Consider the following 18,776-nt stretch of genomic DNA (forward strand, 5'->3'; position numbering starts at 1 on the left):
GTGATATTTATATAGGCGATTACGTGTCTGTATTAACTTCAGTAAACCTTTCGTTATCCAGGGATTTCAGCATTTTGGGGCTCTACCTAATTGAATAAAGACATTAAGCTGTTGCCAAACAAAAGGGATTGCATTTTGGGATGAATCATTAAAGTGGCGGGAAAAAAACTCTATATAAAAGTAATATAAATACAAGTCAAGGACGAGACTAAATATAATGGTTACTTCATGTACCTGAAAAACGACACTGACATCAATATACACTCTAAAGTATGATAGGGTGGATTTTTTCCTTCTCCCCCCTCTCTCTTTCCCTTTTTAATTGGCTTAATTATCAATTGTCTTCAGGTTGCCACTCAAGTTGGTGTTGATGATGATGATGACGATGATGTTGATGGTGATGATGACGATGTTGTTGATAATGATAATGATGTTGATGATGATGTTGATGATGATGATGATAATGACGATGATGTTGATGGTGATGATGATTGTGTTGATGATGACGACGATGACGTTGATGGTGATGATGATGATGATGTTGGTGATGATGATGATGATGATGATGTTGGTGATGATGATGATGATGATGATGAATTGTTTATTAGTCTAGATACTTACTCCTTTGATAGGTATCGTCTGAACCCATTCCATGATCTTGATATCATATATATCTACAGAGATGTCACTATATACAATCAGGTACGGACTGTTGAAGGCTAAAAATACAAAAATATAATAACATTTTTAATGCACACTTTTCATGAAATCAATGCCATATATAACACACATGCCACTGATTAAGGGCTAAAACAGGGAAATACAAATAAAGTATTGTGTAGACAATAGTTTATCTCTTCACTACAAACAAATATGAATCCTCATCATTACATTTTATCATTCAATTGATATTATTTGTTTTAACATAATCTAAAATAAATTTCCACATTAATCTTCCATTTATAATTCATACATAGATCCACAATAACTCATAACTGGAAATCAACAGTTCTTCAGTTCCTCATTAAAAGTCATTAAAGAATAATACGTTTATTGCACAAAGCTGGAATACTTTACTCAACATTCAACTTACCAATTTCAGTTGGATGGGAAGGCCACATAAGCTCCTGCTCCCTTGTCCGTCTACCCTGGAAGTCGACATATACACCAAGAGCTATGGATATGGAGAAAAGATATGGTGGGTATGAAGAATTAGTATTAGTTACAGTGACTTAATGTTTAGAGATCACAGTCTGGGTATATATATAACGTTCTTAATTAAGTAATTAGGAAATATGGTATAAGTCTTGACAAATAACAACTTAGCATACAAATGCTAATTAAAAAATATAATCGAAAAAGATGTAGCTGTAACTGTAGCTGTGCCTATGAAACACCACCTAGGTAGAGACTATGGCCTGTATTCTGAAGTCAGGTTTAACTTAGACCATGGTCTAGCTCTGTGCTAAAATTATGGAAAGCCATAAGTGTCAAAATCTTTACTAAGTTGTTTGTTTCTTATGTTTACTGTGCTCTTTCCTGATTCATCCATGGTGAAGACAATCATCTATTTATAGTTCCTAGACAATTATGAATGATTTGAGAGCCAAATGAGCTGAAATATGATATCTCTACTGTTAGTGATTTATGTAACAATTGGCTATCCGTAGTTAAACCACAACTTTAAACCAGAGTTTAAATTAAACCAGACTTCAGAATACGGGCCTTTGAATAAAGTGCAAACTCACTTGAGAAGCAAAGTAGATACTCTCTGTTGCTGATCTCTACAGCTGCTAATGCTTCGGTAGGGATCTCTGTTAAGAACCTCAATGACGGGTCATCAATGTTCAGAAGAGCTGAAGAAAAAAAGAAATATCATTTCAAACATCATCCTCTACAAAAATAATTGGGACTACAGGACATGGTTTTCTACAAGAAGTTCTTTCATTCACATTTTGTACGGCGATGATGGAGAAGTGATCTATGAAGGTCTAATTTTTCACAATCAATCTAAAACTCTAGGTGGATTTCCTTGGTTAGCAAGATGTATTTAGATGAAAGAAATAATTTATGAATATTAAAATAAACGTCATTAAAAGTGGTTTTAGATCAATATAGAATGAACGTCTTCAAAAATGAAGTGTAATCTGCATTTAATATTTTAGAATATCTTGCCTAGAAAATACCTTGTCTCCTCTTGAGAGGTCATTAGACTTAAACAAAAATATTGTTTTCAACAAGCAATGTTATTAAATGTATCCCACATAGGAATAGTGTCCATAAGCAGCTGATTCGAATAAAAAAATGCAAAGCCCATTACCAATACCACTTTGAGTCGATGAAAAGATACAATCACATTGACCGAGTCCAAATATAAAGACAATTGGCTAAACAAAATACAACTATTACAACCACAACAAAAACGGAGCTCCTACTCACGTTCCACATGCTGGCCCGCCATCTGTATGCTGAACAGTCCGAACCCGGAGGTGTAGCCCGCGCAGAGCCGTCCCCCGAACACCTCCATGCACTGGGCCGGAGCCGGTAGGGTCACCTCCTTGATGCGCTTATGCCTTCCCTTGTTTCGGTTAAATTCGTAGATGAGGACCGTGCGCTTCATGGCGACGCACATGCACGTGGTGGAGCCTTGGCGGATGATACCCGTCGTGAACATGGTGCAACCCCTGGGCTCTTCAACCTTGATTACAGTAGCCTCACCGTCCAGGCAGGCAATGGGGAACAGACGTAAATGACGTCCCCTGCCTGTGAGTTGAAAAACGTGGGAAGTGCATGGAATGTATTCAAACTGAAGTTTAGTAGTTCAAGTGAATCTCAAAATTGGTAAAATCAATGGTTTTCTTTTTAGCACATGTGTGCGTACGATACTTACTTTATGACAAATGTAACTTTCCCATTATGTTAACTACCATGGAAACAGGGCTAAACAGCCAATCAAAATCAAGGTTTAATGGTATTTATCGTAATGATAAAGCTACCATAAATATTAGACTGCATGAAATGGGACCTGGATGAAAATTCAGCATATTCAGATTGTGAGAACAATGATCTACAAGTGAGATATTTCAAAATGAGATTTAGAATGAGATGAAAGTACGTACCTGATATGACTATGACTAGCTGTTCATCTTTGAGTACCCGTACTTGATGGATTTGCTTGCGGTCTACCCGCACAATGTAACCAGAAGAGATCTCTACTGTGTACAGACCATCCTCTGTTCCAATCACAAACCTACTAGCATCTGCAGGATGGAAAATAAAAAATAATGAAAAGAAACTTCAAATAGAGAACTCACCATGTTACATATTTCAACGTAGAAAAGGAAAAGTAAGAGGGGTGACCCTTTGATGGGGTGTTTAAGGGAAATATTTGCAATTACTTTCTAAATTTCTGTTGCAATTTTACAACTGACAGATCAATTTTAGCTGTAGGAATCAGTTTACATTCCTCATTGCATGGAGAAGATCAGTGATCCATTGCAAATTATGGAAAAGCATGCAAACATACTCAAACAGCATGTTGTATGTTCATGCCCACAAAAGATAGATTCATTCTCCCCATGGAAGCCTTCAGGGGAGCATTTCATAAAACAAATAGTCAGTGATTCTCACTGACTATTTGTTACAAGCTATTAAAATCCTTGCATCTGATTGGCTCAGAGCAAATGTGCCAGTGAAAATCACTGACAAAATGTTTTATGAAACACTCCCAGAACGGATGTTGACGTAACTTGGTGATGGTGATCGTTTTTGTTTAGCTGAATGCTAAGCATGTATACTTGTATTAAAGCCAGCAGCCAGAGAACCAAAGGCTAAGGTCCTCTCTGAGGGAACTGGTCATGAGGATAAATGCCTTACCAAAAGACACTAGCACACCAAATGGGAATAGAACGCAGACTGAACTATCATGCCTCTCCAAAGTCACTTACCAACAATATCTGCACAGTGCGTGACCTTGACAAGCGGCATACTGCTATCGAAGACCTCCTGGGCTCTGAAGACTGTCCTGTCTGGCAGCTGATTGTGTTTGAGATGACGTTGAAGGTTGTTGAGTGCATCCACCCATTTCCTTTTCTCGGCCTCGCTGTCGGCTAAGAGCAGGAGCTGAGCACACAGACCAGGAGGATTCAGCTGGGATACCGATACCTGGGGGTGGGAGGGTTGAAGAGGAGATAGAGGTAGACTAGAAAATACTTATAATCTTATTTCTTTATAAGGGTGGTTTTTTTTTTTCCTTTATCTGGGGGTGGGAGGGGTGAGGTGGACGAGGTAGCGGTAGAATAGAATATACTAATAATCTTATTTCTTTATAAGGGTGTTTTGGTTTGGTTTTTTGCCTTTATCTTTATCTTTATGCCCATTTATGATTGTCCTTTATTTGTCTTCGTACAATATTTTAACCAGTGTTTCCAGTGCAATGGTTGGATGGGTGGAGGGACCATCTGGTTACAAAAATGAAGTTTTCTCTCCTCTTCCCTGGCCGCCAAGTGATGTACTAACAAGACTGAAATTTGAATGTGACTCTAGGGTCACACATGAATCTTTTTGAAACACCCCCAGAGTTTCTACAAACAGATTTCTGCTACTTACCTTGAATATACATGGTACATCTTTAGAAGGTGCATGGATAACATCGGCAGCTAGGACAGAACTAACAGAAAACTCTTCATCCCTGAAATAAGAACAAGTACAGGGGAATATCAGAACTCTGATATGAGCTTTGAAAAATAATTAAATGCTTAAATGACAGTAGAAATCCTGAATATTGATATGCCGAATATTCAATGTTCTAATTCCCCCTTACTTCCTAAATGAACCACAAGGGAATACATTTTATTTCTGTCCGCTGTCAGGATCTAAGAGAATACTGTCCAATCTCTTTCAAATGACAATGCCATACAGTTTCACATAGCTCACCTCATGTCTAAGATATGTGAGATATCGTTGGTAGGATGCGACCCCCTCCCATCTAAGACGTCGAAGAGGAAGAGCTTAAAGTCACACACCACTACAAACTGCTTCATCCAGCCTTTCCTTACACCGCCCGGCTTGGGGATCTTGAGTATACCTTCGTACGCAGTACCGATGCCTCGTGTCGGGTCTATACCTTGAGGTTTTGCCACTGCAAAGCATGATGGGAATACAACAAATTAGTTAAAGTCACAGTAATTCAAAATCTAAGGTGAGTTCTCACTTCTCTATTTTCTAAACTGAAATTTGTGTTCTTCTTTGACATGTACAAAAAAAAGCATCAGCTCAATTTGAATGGTAAAGATATTTCTAAAGCAACTGTAATCTACCTTCTAAAGAGAATTTCGAACATTTTATCATAATTCTTTTTAAGAATAATAAATATGATGAATAAAACTAATTACAGTTAGTTTCATGAACAGACATCTGTAGGGAAATGACTCAAAATACCATGATCAAACATCAGTGTTATCAGTATAATCTCATTTCACAATCTCCAAATACAAAGTTGAAATTACTACCCCAAAAAAATAATAATGTAAAATCATTACTAACAAGCTGAACACCATCCTGAAAATAATCTTCATCTTGTCTGGTGCAAAACCTAACTTCCATTCCATTATCAAGATAAAAGAATTCCTTTTAATATAAACAATGGACTTACTTTGTTGTTGTGAGATTGGACATACACTAGGAGCTTTCTCAGCACAGGCCACATGACAAGCAAAATGACAAACTGTTCAATAAATGAAGAATAGAGAAAAAAATATATATATATATATCCACACAAAAAGAAATGGGATATAATTTGCTAAGATTTCATTAAGTATGTTTTACAACAAAGTGGCAAATAAAAGTGAATATCCAAGAGTCAGTTGTGTTGAATAATTTATGAATAATGTACTATATAATATCAAAATATTCCAAAAAGAAAAACTATTCAATATCTCATGTCAGAACCATGAAATCTATATCTAAAACAAACTCCATTCTTGAAATTCTCAAAGGTGCCCAATACCCCCACTCCAATTTTTGTCTATTTTATTTGTTTAGCCCACATGACAATGATTACAGTAACTTATATTCCAAGGGTAGCCACCTCAGCGATAAGCTGATTTTTTACCATAACAATATTATCACCCTTCCGCAGTTAAACGTCGAGTGCAAGGTAAGAAGGCAAAAGGACCCATTTTTTAAAGTCTCTGGTATGACCTGGCCAGGGATCGAACCCACAACCTCCCGTTCCTGAGGCATACACTCTACCACTGGGGCACACCAAGTTTATGCTAAATGATATAAAATAATGAAGGAATATACACATACCTTCACACATCATGCCTTGCCTACTCTGACCTAGCATCAACGATGTACAGTGAGCACACTTGGCCGGTACCTGGAAGTTGGTTATCACAAATTTGTGCGTCTTGTGCTTTGGTGTGGGGGGCGGCGTCTCCCCTGATGATGTACCCGATGAGTGGACACTCTGGAAAAAAAATTATTACGAGAAATATGGTGTAACAATATGAGGTACACAATGGGTTCCAAGACATACACTCTGGCGACAATTGCTCCGCTCTTAATCCACACACTTATCGAATGACCAACTTCAACCCTGGGTAAAATACTATACCCTATTCTAAACCTAACCCCAAACCTAACATAAACCCTATTGCAACCCTAACCCTATATCTTAGACGAAAATAAGCCCGGAACAATTGTCGCAGAAGCAAATGTCCTGTCACCACAGGACAATGAACTACACATGAGGCTTTTTATTCAATACTTTAAAGTTTCCTTCTTTCTTTCTCTCTTGTCTTGAATCAAGAAACAAACATTTTTTTATGCAAAACATGCCAAAAAAAAAAAAAAAAAGGTACATATTGGCTATCAAAGCACCAGGAAGAGTGAACAGATTTGATGTAATTATTTGTTAAATCATTCAAAAGAGCGATAATTAATCAAGTCTCCTTAAGAGAAAGACAACCATAGATTGAATAATAAGACAGTAAACATCCAGATCCATGGAATCTTATCATGCTGATCAAAACAAGGTAATAACACTACACCACACAATGTGGACCATTTCACAATCACTGTCAATGGTGATAAGAGGTCATTTGCTGACGTTTGAAGTTTTTATGACTGAGAAGCTTGGGTAACTGACTATGCATGTGATGACTGTTTGGGAATGATAACTTGGTCATGTCGACAGTGCTGTGAAATGGTCTTGGGACCCGGTAACATTAAGAATTTACCATTATGGTGACTTTTCCATTACTGTACTTACCATGGTCAAACAGGGCTCAATACCCATAATTACCATAACGGCAAAGTTACCATAATCATCAGTATTAAATGTATAAAGCAGGTCCCTGATCGATTTACTTTATGATTTGGAATGTTGGAAAGCAACATACGAATGAAAGTGGAAACATACGTAATGATGATATTACAAAATATATGTTCCCAAACAATTGGAAAAACAAAGTTACTGTAATCTGATTAACCAAACGGGTCCCTGATCAATTTTGAAAAGCAACACACGAATGAATATGGAAACACACTGTGTGGACTTGGAAAAGCTAATGAAATGAAGATATCTCTGGCGGGGGGGGGGGGGGGATGTATCCCTGAATAAAGCAGAGTGGTAGAAATCAACTAAAATCAGTAACCATGGTGACAACCTACCTTATCATCAGTGGGCACAGGTTCAAATGAAGCACCTGTGTCCTTGACTGGTTCTTCCATGTCAGACTGTGTGAATAATGAATGAACATAGAAGAGAGGATGGTGACGTGGGGGATTTGGCAATGAAAAGCATATGAGCAACAAAGAAAAGATCAAATAAACAGAAAACATGGTCTACTGGGGCACTGCAAGAAACTTGGAATCAATTGCAAGTCAACTTTGGGTGTAAAAATCAATCGGTCTTGTAAGTCTTGTAAATTGAAAATTTGCACTTGATGGTTGATCTGCTTCTGGCAACAAGAAATAAGAATTTGCTATGGTTAAATCGGTACATCTATTGTAAATTAGCAATCAATCATACGTCTTCCAATCAATTGCAAACTTGACTGCTGGTCTGTTTCTAGCATCAAGAAGTATAAAACAAATCGCTTTAGTTGCTATCAATTCGCTATGGTTAAAATCGGTATATCAATTGTAAATTAGCAATCAATCATATGTCTTCCAATCAATTGCAAACTTGACTGCTGGTCTGTTTCTAGCATCAAGAAGTATAAAACAAATCTCTATAGTTGCACTTCATTGCTAAACAAATCTCTATAGTTGCACTTCATTGCTGGTTGGCTTCATGCGACCAGAAACAAAAATAAATTTGCTATGGTTATAATTAGTATATCAATTGTTAATTAGCAATTAATCATGCCTTCGAATCAATTGCAAACTTGATTGCTGGTCTGCTTCTTGCGACAAGAATAATGAGGATTTTCTATAGTTACAACTGATAAATCAATTGTAAAATTGTAGCACTTATTTGCGATTGATTGCAATGTTTTCTTGCAACACCCCCTACTTCTATAAAAGCCTTGACAAGACATTTGCCATAAACGTTGAGATGGAATGAGAGTTGTAGGACCATATTATTGGATCAAGGAGTTTTAATCTCAGACTGAGTAACAACAAACATATTCCAATGGAGCAATGCCCAGCTTGAAACACCAGACATCAAAGACAACAATGTAGCTCAAATATCGTTTGTGGTTCCTTATAAAGGGACGGCTGCTTGAAAAAAAATTTGCTGCCATTTATATATACATGTAGGTCTACTGTTCAACAAAATAGATTAAAAAAACTACCTTAATCCAATTTTAGTGTAAATATTCTTACCAATTACGATCAAACACATTTTTTAAATGAAACTTTCAGGTTCAAAATAGATGTAATTGGCATTTATGGGAATTCTTCACTTGCATATTGTTAAGATTCCAATCTTTTAGAACATCAATTTGCTAGATAGCTTAAAATTCTACATGAGTACCAAATAAATTACATGGGATAAAATATGAGAATATTTGAAGTAGAAGCTACTTGATAATGCATATGAACAGACGTTATATGTTTTGATCCACATGAAAAAAATATATTCAAATAGAAACAAAGTCTAAAGAATATGGAATAAATATCAAACAAGACACAATAAACTTGTGATAGAAATTGAGATTTAAATGGGTTTCTATTTTCCTCAAAGATAAAGAGGAGAAAACCTGATTACTAGTAAAGATAATCTGCTAATCTGTCTGATTTTATAAAATTCTAATGACCACAAGCAACAATAAAAGTACAAATGGAATCTACAAGTGCGGGTTACCAAATTGGACATATATTTTGAATTTAGCCCCTTACTAAGATAAGAACACTGTATGGACAACTCTTTACATGGCATATATTTGAAAAATGCTATATTTGGCACAATGTTGCTCTGACACGCATGAAAATACTTACTGTTATTTTCTTATTTACAAGATAACTGGATATATTCATTTGATTTGCTAATTAATTACGATTAATTTGCACACCGAATAGAAGGCATAAATTTTTCCTGCGCACGCTGCATCTCCCTACGCACGCACTTCCCCAAGATCAACGCGCAAATTGGCATAATTTCCTCTTATGAGCCTGAGACATAGAGATATGTTGCCACGCAAGGAGAGGGGCCGGTGGGAGGGTTCAAATGAATTTATCCAGTTATCTCATAAATAAGAAAATAACGGTAAGTATTTTCATGATTTAATATCAATAACTGGGATATATTCATTTGACTTGCTAGACAAACACAGACTCAGTCGTGAAGGGGGGCATGTCTACAATAAGTAAGTGCGCAAAATTAGGGAGATGAAGACACGGAGGCTGCTGCCTTCAGGGCTGAGGCAAAAATCGCCTTGCCCGAGGGGTATCCTTTAGGTAAAAGGACGTAAAGGAATTGGCAAAACGCCAAAAAGCGGCCCTCAGGGAACCCAGTGTGAACAGCGGTGATAGCCGAGCGGAAGCCCCTGATATTTGACAAAGACCGGCCCTTGTCGAAGAGTTCGACAAGAATGTTCGCAATCGTGACTATTGGAGCATTACGAGGTTCGATAGATCGATCAATGCACCAATAAAAAAAAACACCCAAATCGAGAATTGTAAAGACTAAGAGTAGAGTCTCTCCGGCTCTCAGTGACAAGCTGAGCAGCACAATCGGAGAGACCTAGAGCTCAAGTATCCTTCCTGATAGCGGCCACGCAGTAGTAAGTAGCGTCGCACAGAAGCCAACGGCTGCAGGAAAGCGCAGAAGCAGCGGGGGGATCAAAGCAACCTATCTTGCGAGCTACATGGCAGTATGCTGAGGACTCACAAGAAAATTAGGATAAACAACGTGAAAATAACACGAAAGCTCCGCGCTTGAGGGTATGAGAAACACAATCTAAAATCAAAAGTAATTAGATTGAAGAGGGAGTACAAAAGCAAAAAATAAGATTCCAAAATACGTTATAAAATCACAATTTGGGGAGTGCACATAGCTGTACATCTTGACTCGGTGGCAGGCGAAAGTAAGAGGGAATAGACGCCAATTTGCACGATGATCTTGGGGTAGTCCGTGCGTAGGGAGATGCAGCGCGCGGAGGAAAAATTGCGCTTTCTATTCAGTGTGCAAGTTAATCGTAATGAACTAGCAAATCAAATGAATATATCCCCCTTATTGATAGTAAATCACTTTACACAGTATTCCACTGAATACCAAACCAACAATAACGCAAACATTAGTCTTCAGATATGATTTATATACCATTTTGACATCATATCCACTTGGAAGAAAATCATCAAGTAAATGTATGATTTGTGCATATTATTTCATTTCGAGAGTGCCCTTATCATAAATATAGAACTTTAAATTGTGAATAACTGGAAACAGGCTTGAACATGGTATGACAACTGTGCTCCTACTTGAATGTGCACAGAATTCGGCTGGAACACTCTCTCGGATATTCAGTTGAATGAGCAGAAACATAAACAACTCAATTTGACAATAATCTATGATCCTCATAATCTAAGTCTAAACTTGCACATCAATTTCTCCAAGGGTATAAAAATGTAGTAGGTAGAGATACACAAGTACAATGTCACTCCTAACACTACCTAATGTGAAAAGTTGACTTTATCAAGCTCAGTCTATCTCTCTCTTATCTATTACTAACCTATAGGCCTACTAACCAACCAACAGACAGTGTGAGAATTTTGTCATGGTATGAACTATACAGAGCTTGTTGCATAAAAGTTAGTTTCACGGTAACATTACCCGCCAGTGGTAACTACCATGGAATCCTTGGTTCTGATTGGCTGTATAGAATCGTTACCATGGTAGTTACCATTGAATGGCAAAGCTACTGTCATCAAAAGTTTTATGAAACAGGGCTCCTGGACATGCAGCAACAGAGAGAAAAGAGACATTTACTATAATGACATAAAACATGGTCGCAGCATGAATAATTTGTGTTTTGATGTGCGAATGTTGGAGCAGAAATGAACTGGCTAGGAGTGAAAAAAAAACAGAACAACTTTTCTTCTTGAATAAATAAAGAGAGAGGGTATGATGAGTGTGAACTCAAACTAAAAACATAAAAAAGTGAGACCTCTTGAATTCTTAGTGAAAGCCTTTTCAGCTCATTCTTCTGGGAAACGAAAATAAGAAAAAAGAGACAAAATCATAACCAAAAAAAAGCAAATGATATCAATCTGAATTCATTTTTTCTTGCTAATTGTGTGAATATAAAACTAGACTTCTTTAAATTATCAAGCAAATCTTACAACAAATTAACCAAAGAAACCATCCGAACGAAAAGAAACTAAACCAAAACTCTGAAGAAAATATTCAAATAAATAAATGAGAACCCACGTAAAAGTACAAACAAAACTCAAGAAACAAAAGTTCACTCAAGGTTTTAATCATATATTATCCCTTCCTACAGGAGTCTTTCCATTCAATTCCTTTAATACTGCATCTTAATGACAAATATTTTGACTTAACCAACCAATTTTTTATCTAAATAAGAATGTGTTCTATATTAGTTTAAGAGGGTTAACAAGAATTAACCTTCCTCAATCCGATGTGAGGGCAATTCTGTAAATTAATCAACCTTTTTTTTACATCAGACCTCCATTTTCTCTATTTCTAACTATACTTCATGAACTACTAAAGAAATGATAATTTCAGAGAATTATGCCTTTTTCATAAGCACAAAAAATAGACAAATCTTTTCAGGTAAGTTCTGCATATAGAAGGTCAAATGTTCATACTTCATGGAATTGCCCAGAAGCAAGTGATGATCCTCAACATTTGTCTTCTCAGCTGGTTATTTTGTAATGATCAGTTATGAATTAAATGGTCAATTATGCCCAAAAATAGAACAGAATGCAAGAATACTTACGAAGTCCAGCCTTGTATCCACATCCAGGTACCGATCTAAGAAAGCGAAGTTTATATTTGATCCAACCTTCTCTGCAGCATCTAAACACAAATCAAGATAAAACATACATAAAAGGGTACTCCAAGCTGAAAATAATTATATCAAAGAAAATAGAGTAAATTTTATCAACGTAAATAGAGTAAAATTCACCAAGCAAAATTCTAAAATTGTCACCAAAATCTGATAACAAATAAAGCTATTAAATTTTAAAGTTTAGCAATGTTTCATGAAAATGGTTATATGCAGCCATGAATATTCAAAAGGTGGGCTGATGATATCATGTCCCCACTTTGCTTTTCCTTATGTTATTACATGAAATCATAATTGTTCAATATTTTCAGAAATGTGGGAATGATATACCTCCATTGTAACAAAATATGTTGCTGCAACAATTACCTTTACACTTTAAATCAGTTGTTAATCAAATCTTTTCCACTTTTGGTGCACAGAATTTGAAAGAAAAAAGGAATTTCGCATAATAAAATACAAAATAATACGTAGGGATATAACATCATCAGCTTCCTCCTTACATATTTACGAAACGTCTGTGAAATCATATGATCTGAGCTTAAAATAATTACACTGGAAATCGTCAACATAGACAAGAACATGTGGTACAATGCATTATGACTGCTGGTTTTGTCCAGTTCTCGGCAATTACACATTTTCTAACAGAATCATTTGGCATATATATTCATTTATACATACAAACACTTGGATGGTCATTTTATAGGGTTCTGTTTGAACTAATTTTCAGAATGTTACCAAACTGTTATTTATGTTTCTTACAGGAATGTCAAACTCACTTTGCTTAGACTCTTGCAGCTGTTGCTCCAACTCAGTTACACGATTGTTGAGTTTGGAGACCTCATCCGTAAGTTCTGTATTCCTGGCTCCCGCACTCCTCAATTTACTGCAAGAGGAATTTTAAGATGAAAAATAAACAAAACTCAATAATATCACTAGCATTCATGAAGTAATTGTATAATAGCATACAGGTCTGTAAACCATGCAAGTCGATAAACTGGTGGGAAACCTTAACCAAAGATATAGAAATCCATGAATTCTTTTAAAAAATAATTTGTGGGATTTTGCCAAAATAGGATGATTGGGTGATTACTTTTTCACTTTTCATTTTTCAAATTTGAACCATGTAAAGCGGCTTCCTGACATTCTTCAGAGAAATGATTCTTACCATAACTACTACAACCACTACCACTTCAATTTCTCAAACCCCTACCCACCTCTCATCAGCAGCATGTGCAGCCTTGACCTTCTTAAGTTCTTCAGTGATCTGTTCCTTAGCTTGGATCTCACTGCGGAGGTTGGACTGAAGATTGAGTAGCTCCATCCTGTCCATCCTCTGTGACCTCCTGGTTTGCCAACTCTTCTCCTGCAAATGACAATCATTTTTTATTTACATAAGATCCACAAAGGAGGCAAATAAATTATCAGTAATTAACTAAAATAATTAGAAAAGTTTCTGTAATGTTTTATTCCACATATTTTGCAATTATTTAATGTGTTTCAAAATCCTATTAACGCCATGTTTTGAAAGAGTTTCTCATGATTGATTTACCAATGCATTGTTATTATTGTTTTAATCATTCATAATCTAGTTAGTCATAATGGGCTTAATATATAGATTACACATATCTAAGCTCTTATAGAATTACTACTACTTTCTGTGCAATTATTGCGTGAATATTTTTATTCCAATTACAATTCATACTTAGTACAATGAAATATTTGAGACCGAAAAAACATGTGCACATTCAGTTTTTTCAGTTTCTTCATAAACAATGAATTGAATCGTTTATACTCACCCTAGCAGCACCAACAATGCCTGAAACTTTGATAGTCTCAAGCTCGTCAGTCATCTTAGAAGCCAAGGCTTGAAGGTATCCTCTTGCATCTTTCTCATCACTAACCCTGTAATGTCAAAAGAATATAAAATTCATTTGTAAACAACAAGCTCTTCCAAATTGTGTTACTTTACCAGAATGAAACCTTTGGAACTAGTAGGCTTGTTTAAAAACAGAAAAATCAAGGAATCAGATGAAAGAAAACTAGGGAAAAATCAGACAAATAATGAGGAAGTTACGAGCATTTGAATTTTGCGATCACTAATGTAATAGAGATCCTCCCATTGGCAATGCGACAAGATTAGTGATGTCACATGTGAACAAATATGGACTATGAAATACCCCCAAAATGTTTCTTTTTGCTGTTTCTTATGGTGATACAAACTCTTCACCCATAATGTAATTCTTTGAAAATCTAAATTACATGCCCTGTTATAGAAAGAATCATATAGATGTGATAAGAGGCAGATTAAGTGAAATATATACAGAAGTACTATAGGCACAGGTGATGCCACAAAGATATAATAATAACAATAATTTGCCATACACTTAAAGTTATGCTTAATTGTACAAGTGGTAATATATATTATATCAAAGGGCCCTTGTCGCTGTAACATAACATATACAGTCAACGGCTAGGATGCAATAAGGCTGCGATTAAGGGTTAATGTTTTTACCATTGGATGATCTCTGCAATCTGTGCCTCCCAGTGAGCCACGGAATCTTTGTTTCTAGACATCTCTTCTAGTTTCTCTTCTGCTAGTCTCAGCTCTCGTTGTAACCTTTCTTTTTCAAGAAGGGTCTGTTATGAGGGAACAAGGCATGAAATCAAATAGTGAATATTACAAAAAGTTTTTGGAAGCACATTATGTAACTATGGGTCTATGCATTTAAAACAAAAGACTTACATTTTGAATAAGTATTAGTTTTGAGGGCTGTTGTAATTTTCAATGAGAGTCAGTGAAAAAAAGTCTTTACTATCATGATATCAATAGTGGGGTATCCGTTCGATACGACACTCCTGGTACTCAAAACAAACGTAACAATCATTAAAGGGGTACTGAGAAAGGGGGCTGAGAATATTTATATCTAAATAAATGAAGTAAAATTAACAGAGCAAAAATGCTGAAAATTTCATCAAAATCTGATAACAAATAGCGAAGTTATTGAATTTCAAAGTTTAACAATATATTGTGAAAACATTATATACAGGTCGTCATGAAAATTCATTAGGCGGGCTGATGATGTCACATCCCAACTCTCCCTTTTCTTATGTTACTACATGAAATCATAATTGTTTTATTTTCTCATGTCTCCCTTGTAATAAAATAAGTTGCAGCAATGAATATATAATGCACTAAATTGATTGTCATTGCAATTTTTTTAGTTCTTGACGGAAATTTTTTCTTATAAAACTAATTTCATACAATAAAATACAAAAGAACAAGTGGGGATATGACATCATCAGTTTGCTCATCGAATATTCATGAAGACTTGCCTTGAACTGTTTCTCCGAAATAAAGCAAATCTTCAAAATGCCATAACTTAGTTATTCCTTATCCAATTTTGATCACATTTTCAGTGTTTTCTTTGTTTGAGTTTTCTTGATCTGTTAAAATCGTATTATTTTCAGCCTGGAGTACCCCTTTAAGTTTCAAAATACTAAAAAGGTAAACAAGGTATATAAGAGAGAATTCACTAAGAGGGAGGAACTGACAAAATTTGAACATGTATACAGTTAAACATTTGACTTTCTTTTCAATAATTTTCCCCCTTTTCAGATTGTTATTACAAATAACCTCAAAAACTGCAAGTCGGTCAAATGCACCCTAAAGCATTCGAAGCCAATACAATCAGAAGACCAAACACCAACCTTATCAAGCTCTTGGCTAAGTTTGGTCTTGTCATCGTTAATTAGAGCCTTGGTCCTCTCATAATTCCTCTTCATGTCGTCCATCTTCATCTTGGCATGCTGGTCCTCCGTGTTGGTGATCTGGAGACGTTCTAGTTTGTCCTGGAGGGTGGTGATCTCTCGTCGCATCGAAACAATCTTGTCCTCGTTCTCGTTTATCTGCTCCTTCAAGATCTGATACAAGAGATTAAAAGAAGAGAATTAGAATGCCCGAAATGCATTATGACAGGGGTGATATTCACTCTGAAAAAAAATCTACATAAGCGAGGGAGCGAAGCGACCGAGGGGAGAGGGTGTGGGAGGGGGGTGTTCCCTCCTCCCACGGTAGGGACTTTTTGCATTTTGAGACTTTAATTTGTGCAATTTTGTGCATACCTGGTAACTTCTTTCTGCTCCAACCAATGCCATCTCCAAAAATTCTTATTCATTCCACTTTCTTTCAATCTTTGTCTTTTGTTTTCACTTCTCCTTTTAATTTTTTATCGTCATCTCTTTCAAGTTTCAACAATAGTAGGGCTGATTACGATGCTAGAAAATGCCATCATAAACAGATTTAAGATTGGTTCTGCGCACATAAACTGAAGTAAACAAAGTTCTTCGAGAAAAAAATGCAAAATCAGTGTTGATTAGATCATGGGTGGGTCGTGATCTAGTGGTTCTGACTCTCGCCTTTGAAACAGAGGGTCGTGGGTTCGAATTGTAGCCATGGCTTATTTTCCTTCAGCAAGAAATTTATCCATACTGTGCTGCACTCGACCCAGGTGAGGTGAATGGGTACCTGGTAGGAGTAATTCCTTGCATGCACCGAGCGCCGGTGATGGTAGCTCGAGCTAAAGCCAGGGTAATAATAGCAGCGCTTTGTATCCTCTGGCAAAAAGCGCTTTATAAATCCAGCTATTATTATTATCAATATTATCATTCACATGCTCGACTACAGTGCCCTGTCCTGTGGCAATGCACCACACGTAGGATACGTGAATACTCGTCCAAGATTCGGGAAGGTTGAAGCTCATTCGTTGTAAACAAGAGAACCATTCATTTGCATGTCCATATCCATGACCAGGATCACATTAAATAATGATAACTTGGCAAATTAGACAATGGTGATCCACAAAAACTTTGATGCCTGCAACAAATTCCCCTTGAAAAAATTTCACAAGGTAGGCCTTACAATAGACTCGTATAACAATAGATTCGTATCGCGACCCGCGAACAAACAATCGCACACGCATGCCTGCACGATTATGCGTTATGGAGCCGGAAGCTCTGCGGTGCTGAAGTTGCTGACAATTAGAGCCACGCAGTGCAATATCTATGGTAGCGCTAACCATACCAAATCAGAAAAAAATCGGAAAAAGCTTGGATTTGCACAATTGGGTAAAAATCTTCAAGACCACAAAAAACAAGAGTGTTAAAATGTTTCATTTACTGAATAAAGCAAGATAGGGGCATAATGATTAAACACTAAATCTGTTCAGCATGGGGTATGATTATCATATGTTTTCTTGTTTTGTTTGGTTTTTAACTTTTTAAAACAAAAATACAAAAAAATCAATAGGCAACTGGTAATGAATCAAGAAAGAAAAATAACTATGTATATAAAGGAAGTACTGAATGACAGTTTACACACTAATAGTCAAAACAATACAAGCCAAGACCCCCGTCTTACAAAGAATTGAGATAGACCAAAATAAACCTCAATTGCGATTTATCAGAAATTTAAACTCTTACCTACACCAATTAAGATCAACTGCAATTTTAGTTTGATTAGAATCCGTCGCAACTCTCTGTGATATGACGTCCAGGGCCCTTTCTTACACAGAGTTGTGATTGATTAGATCGACCATAACTATGGAAAGCCAGCACGCCAACGTTTAAAATGCATCTTCGTTCAAAATGGTTTCGACACATGATGTATACTCATACATTCATCGTTGCCTTGAAAATTCAATGTGTTCCTCTTTATTCCCAGAGACATTGTGCAAATTTCCAATAGGAAAAATTTGTGACAATGATGGATTTCCATATAGTTGAGAATGATTTGATTAATCACAACTCTTCTGTACAACGGGACCCAGGTGTACCACCATAACTCATCCCTACGGTCCTACCTTTTCTTCCATGGTATGCCTTGACTTCTCCTTGGCCACACCCTCTGCAAACTGGACTTCTTTCTTCTCCATCTCCTGCTTGAGACGTGCAACCTCCTTCTCATACTTGTCTGTATCAGGCTTGGCTCGACCTACTGAGTTTACCTACAGTATGAGCAAAAACAACAACGTGTGTGGATATTGATTCGCCTTTTTGAAACACTGATATTAGTCCTCACTCATAATACTAAATGTTGTCCTCACTCCAAAGCACAGTTTTCAACAAATATTCACTCCAAAAAAAAATGAAGGGTTTCAATGACAACATATCAAACAAACTTTAACATACTGGTTGATAATTCAATGAAAGAAAAAAAAATCAAATTTCCGTATGACAAAGTCGCATGATGTACCATCAATGACATTGTGATCTAAATTCGATTCAATTCAAGTA

General features: G+C 36.4%; 1 protein-coding gene across 2 annotated transcripts in view; it reads right to left on the reverse strand.

Annotated features, from left to right (window-relative positions):
- Positions 1 to 18,776, reverse strand: part of LOC129265209 (serine/threonine-protein kinase MRCK alpha-like) — a 48,121-nt gene that overhangs the window by 19,216 nt on the left and 10,129 nt on the right. For both annotated transcript variants that reach the window (XM_064102658.1, XM_064102657.1), the window contains exons 10-27: positions 18,344 to 18,487; positions 16,194 to 16,406; positions 14,998 to 15,122; positions 14,282 to 14,387; positions 13,700 to 13,848; positions 13,262 to 13,368; positions 12,417 to 12,496; positions 7,678 to 7,743; positions 6,313 to 6,472; positions 5,654 to 5,725; positions 4,936 to 5,140; positions 4,609 to 4,690; positions 3,948 to 4,164; positions 3,120 to 3,260; positions 2,440 to 2,763; positions 1,749 to 1,856; positions 1,094 to 1,174; positions 622 to 719 (exon numbers count right to left, since the gene is read on the reverse strand). In XM_064102658.1, the coding sequence (XP_063958728.1) occupies positions 622 to 719; positions 1,094 to 1,174; positions 1,749 to 1,856; positions 2,440 to 2,763; positions 3,120 to 3,260; positions 3,948 to 4,164; positions 4,609 to 4,690; positions 4,936 to 5,140; positions 5,654 to 5,725; positions 6,313 to 6,472; positions 7,678 to 7,743; positions 12,417 to 12,496; positions 13,262 to 13,368; positions 13,700 to 13,848; positions 14,282 to 14,387; positions 14,998 to 15,122; positions 16,194 to 16,406; positions 18,344 to 18,487 (2,478 nt within the window). The remainder of the gene's footprint in view (positions 1 to 621; positions 720 to 1,093; positions 1,175 to 1,748; positions 1,857 to 2,439; positions 2,764 to 3,119; positions 3,261 to 3,947; positions 4,165 to 4,608; positions 4,691 to 4,935; positions 5,141 to 5,653; positions 5,726 to 6,312; positions 6,473 to 7,677; positions 7,744 to 12,416; positions 12,497 to 13,261; positions 13,369 to 13,699; positions 13,849 to 14,281; positions 14,388 to 14,997; positions 15,123 to 16,193; positions 16,407 to 18,343; positions 18,488 to 18,776) is intronic.

This window comes from Lytechinus pictus, chromosome 7 (assembly GCF_037042905.1).
Source record: "Lytechinus pictus isolate F3 Inbred chromosome 7, Lp3.0, whole genome shotgun sequence".
NCBI lineage: Eukaryota > Metazoa > Echinodermata > Echinoidea > Temnopleuroida > Toxopneustidae > Lytechinus > Lytechinus pictus.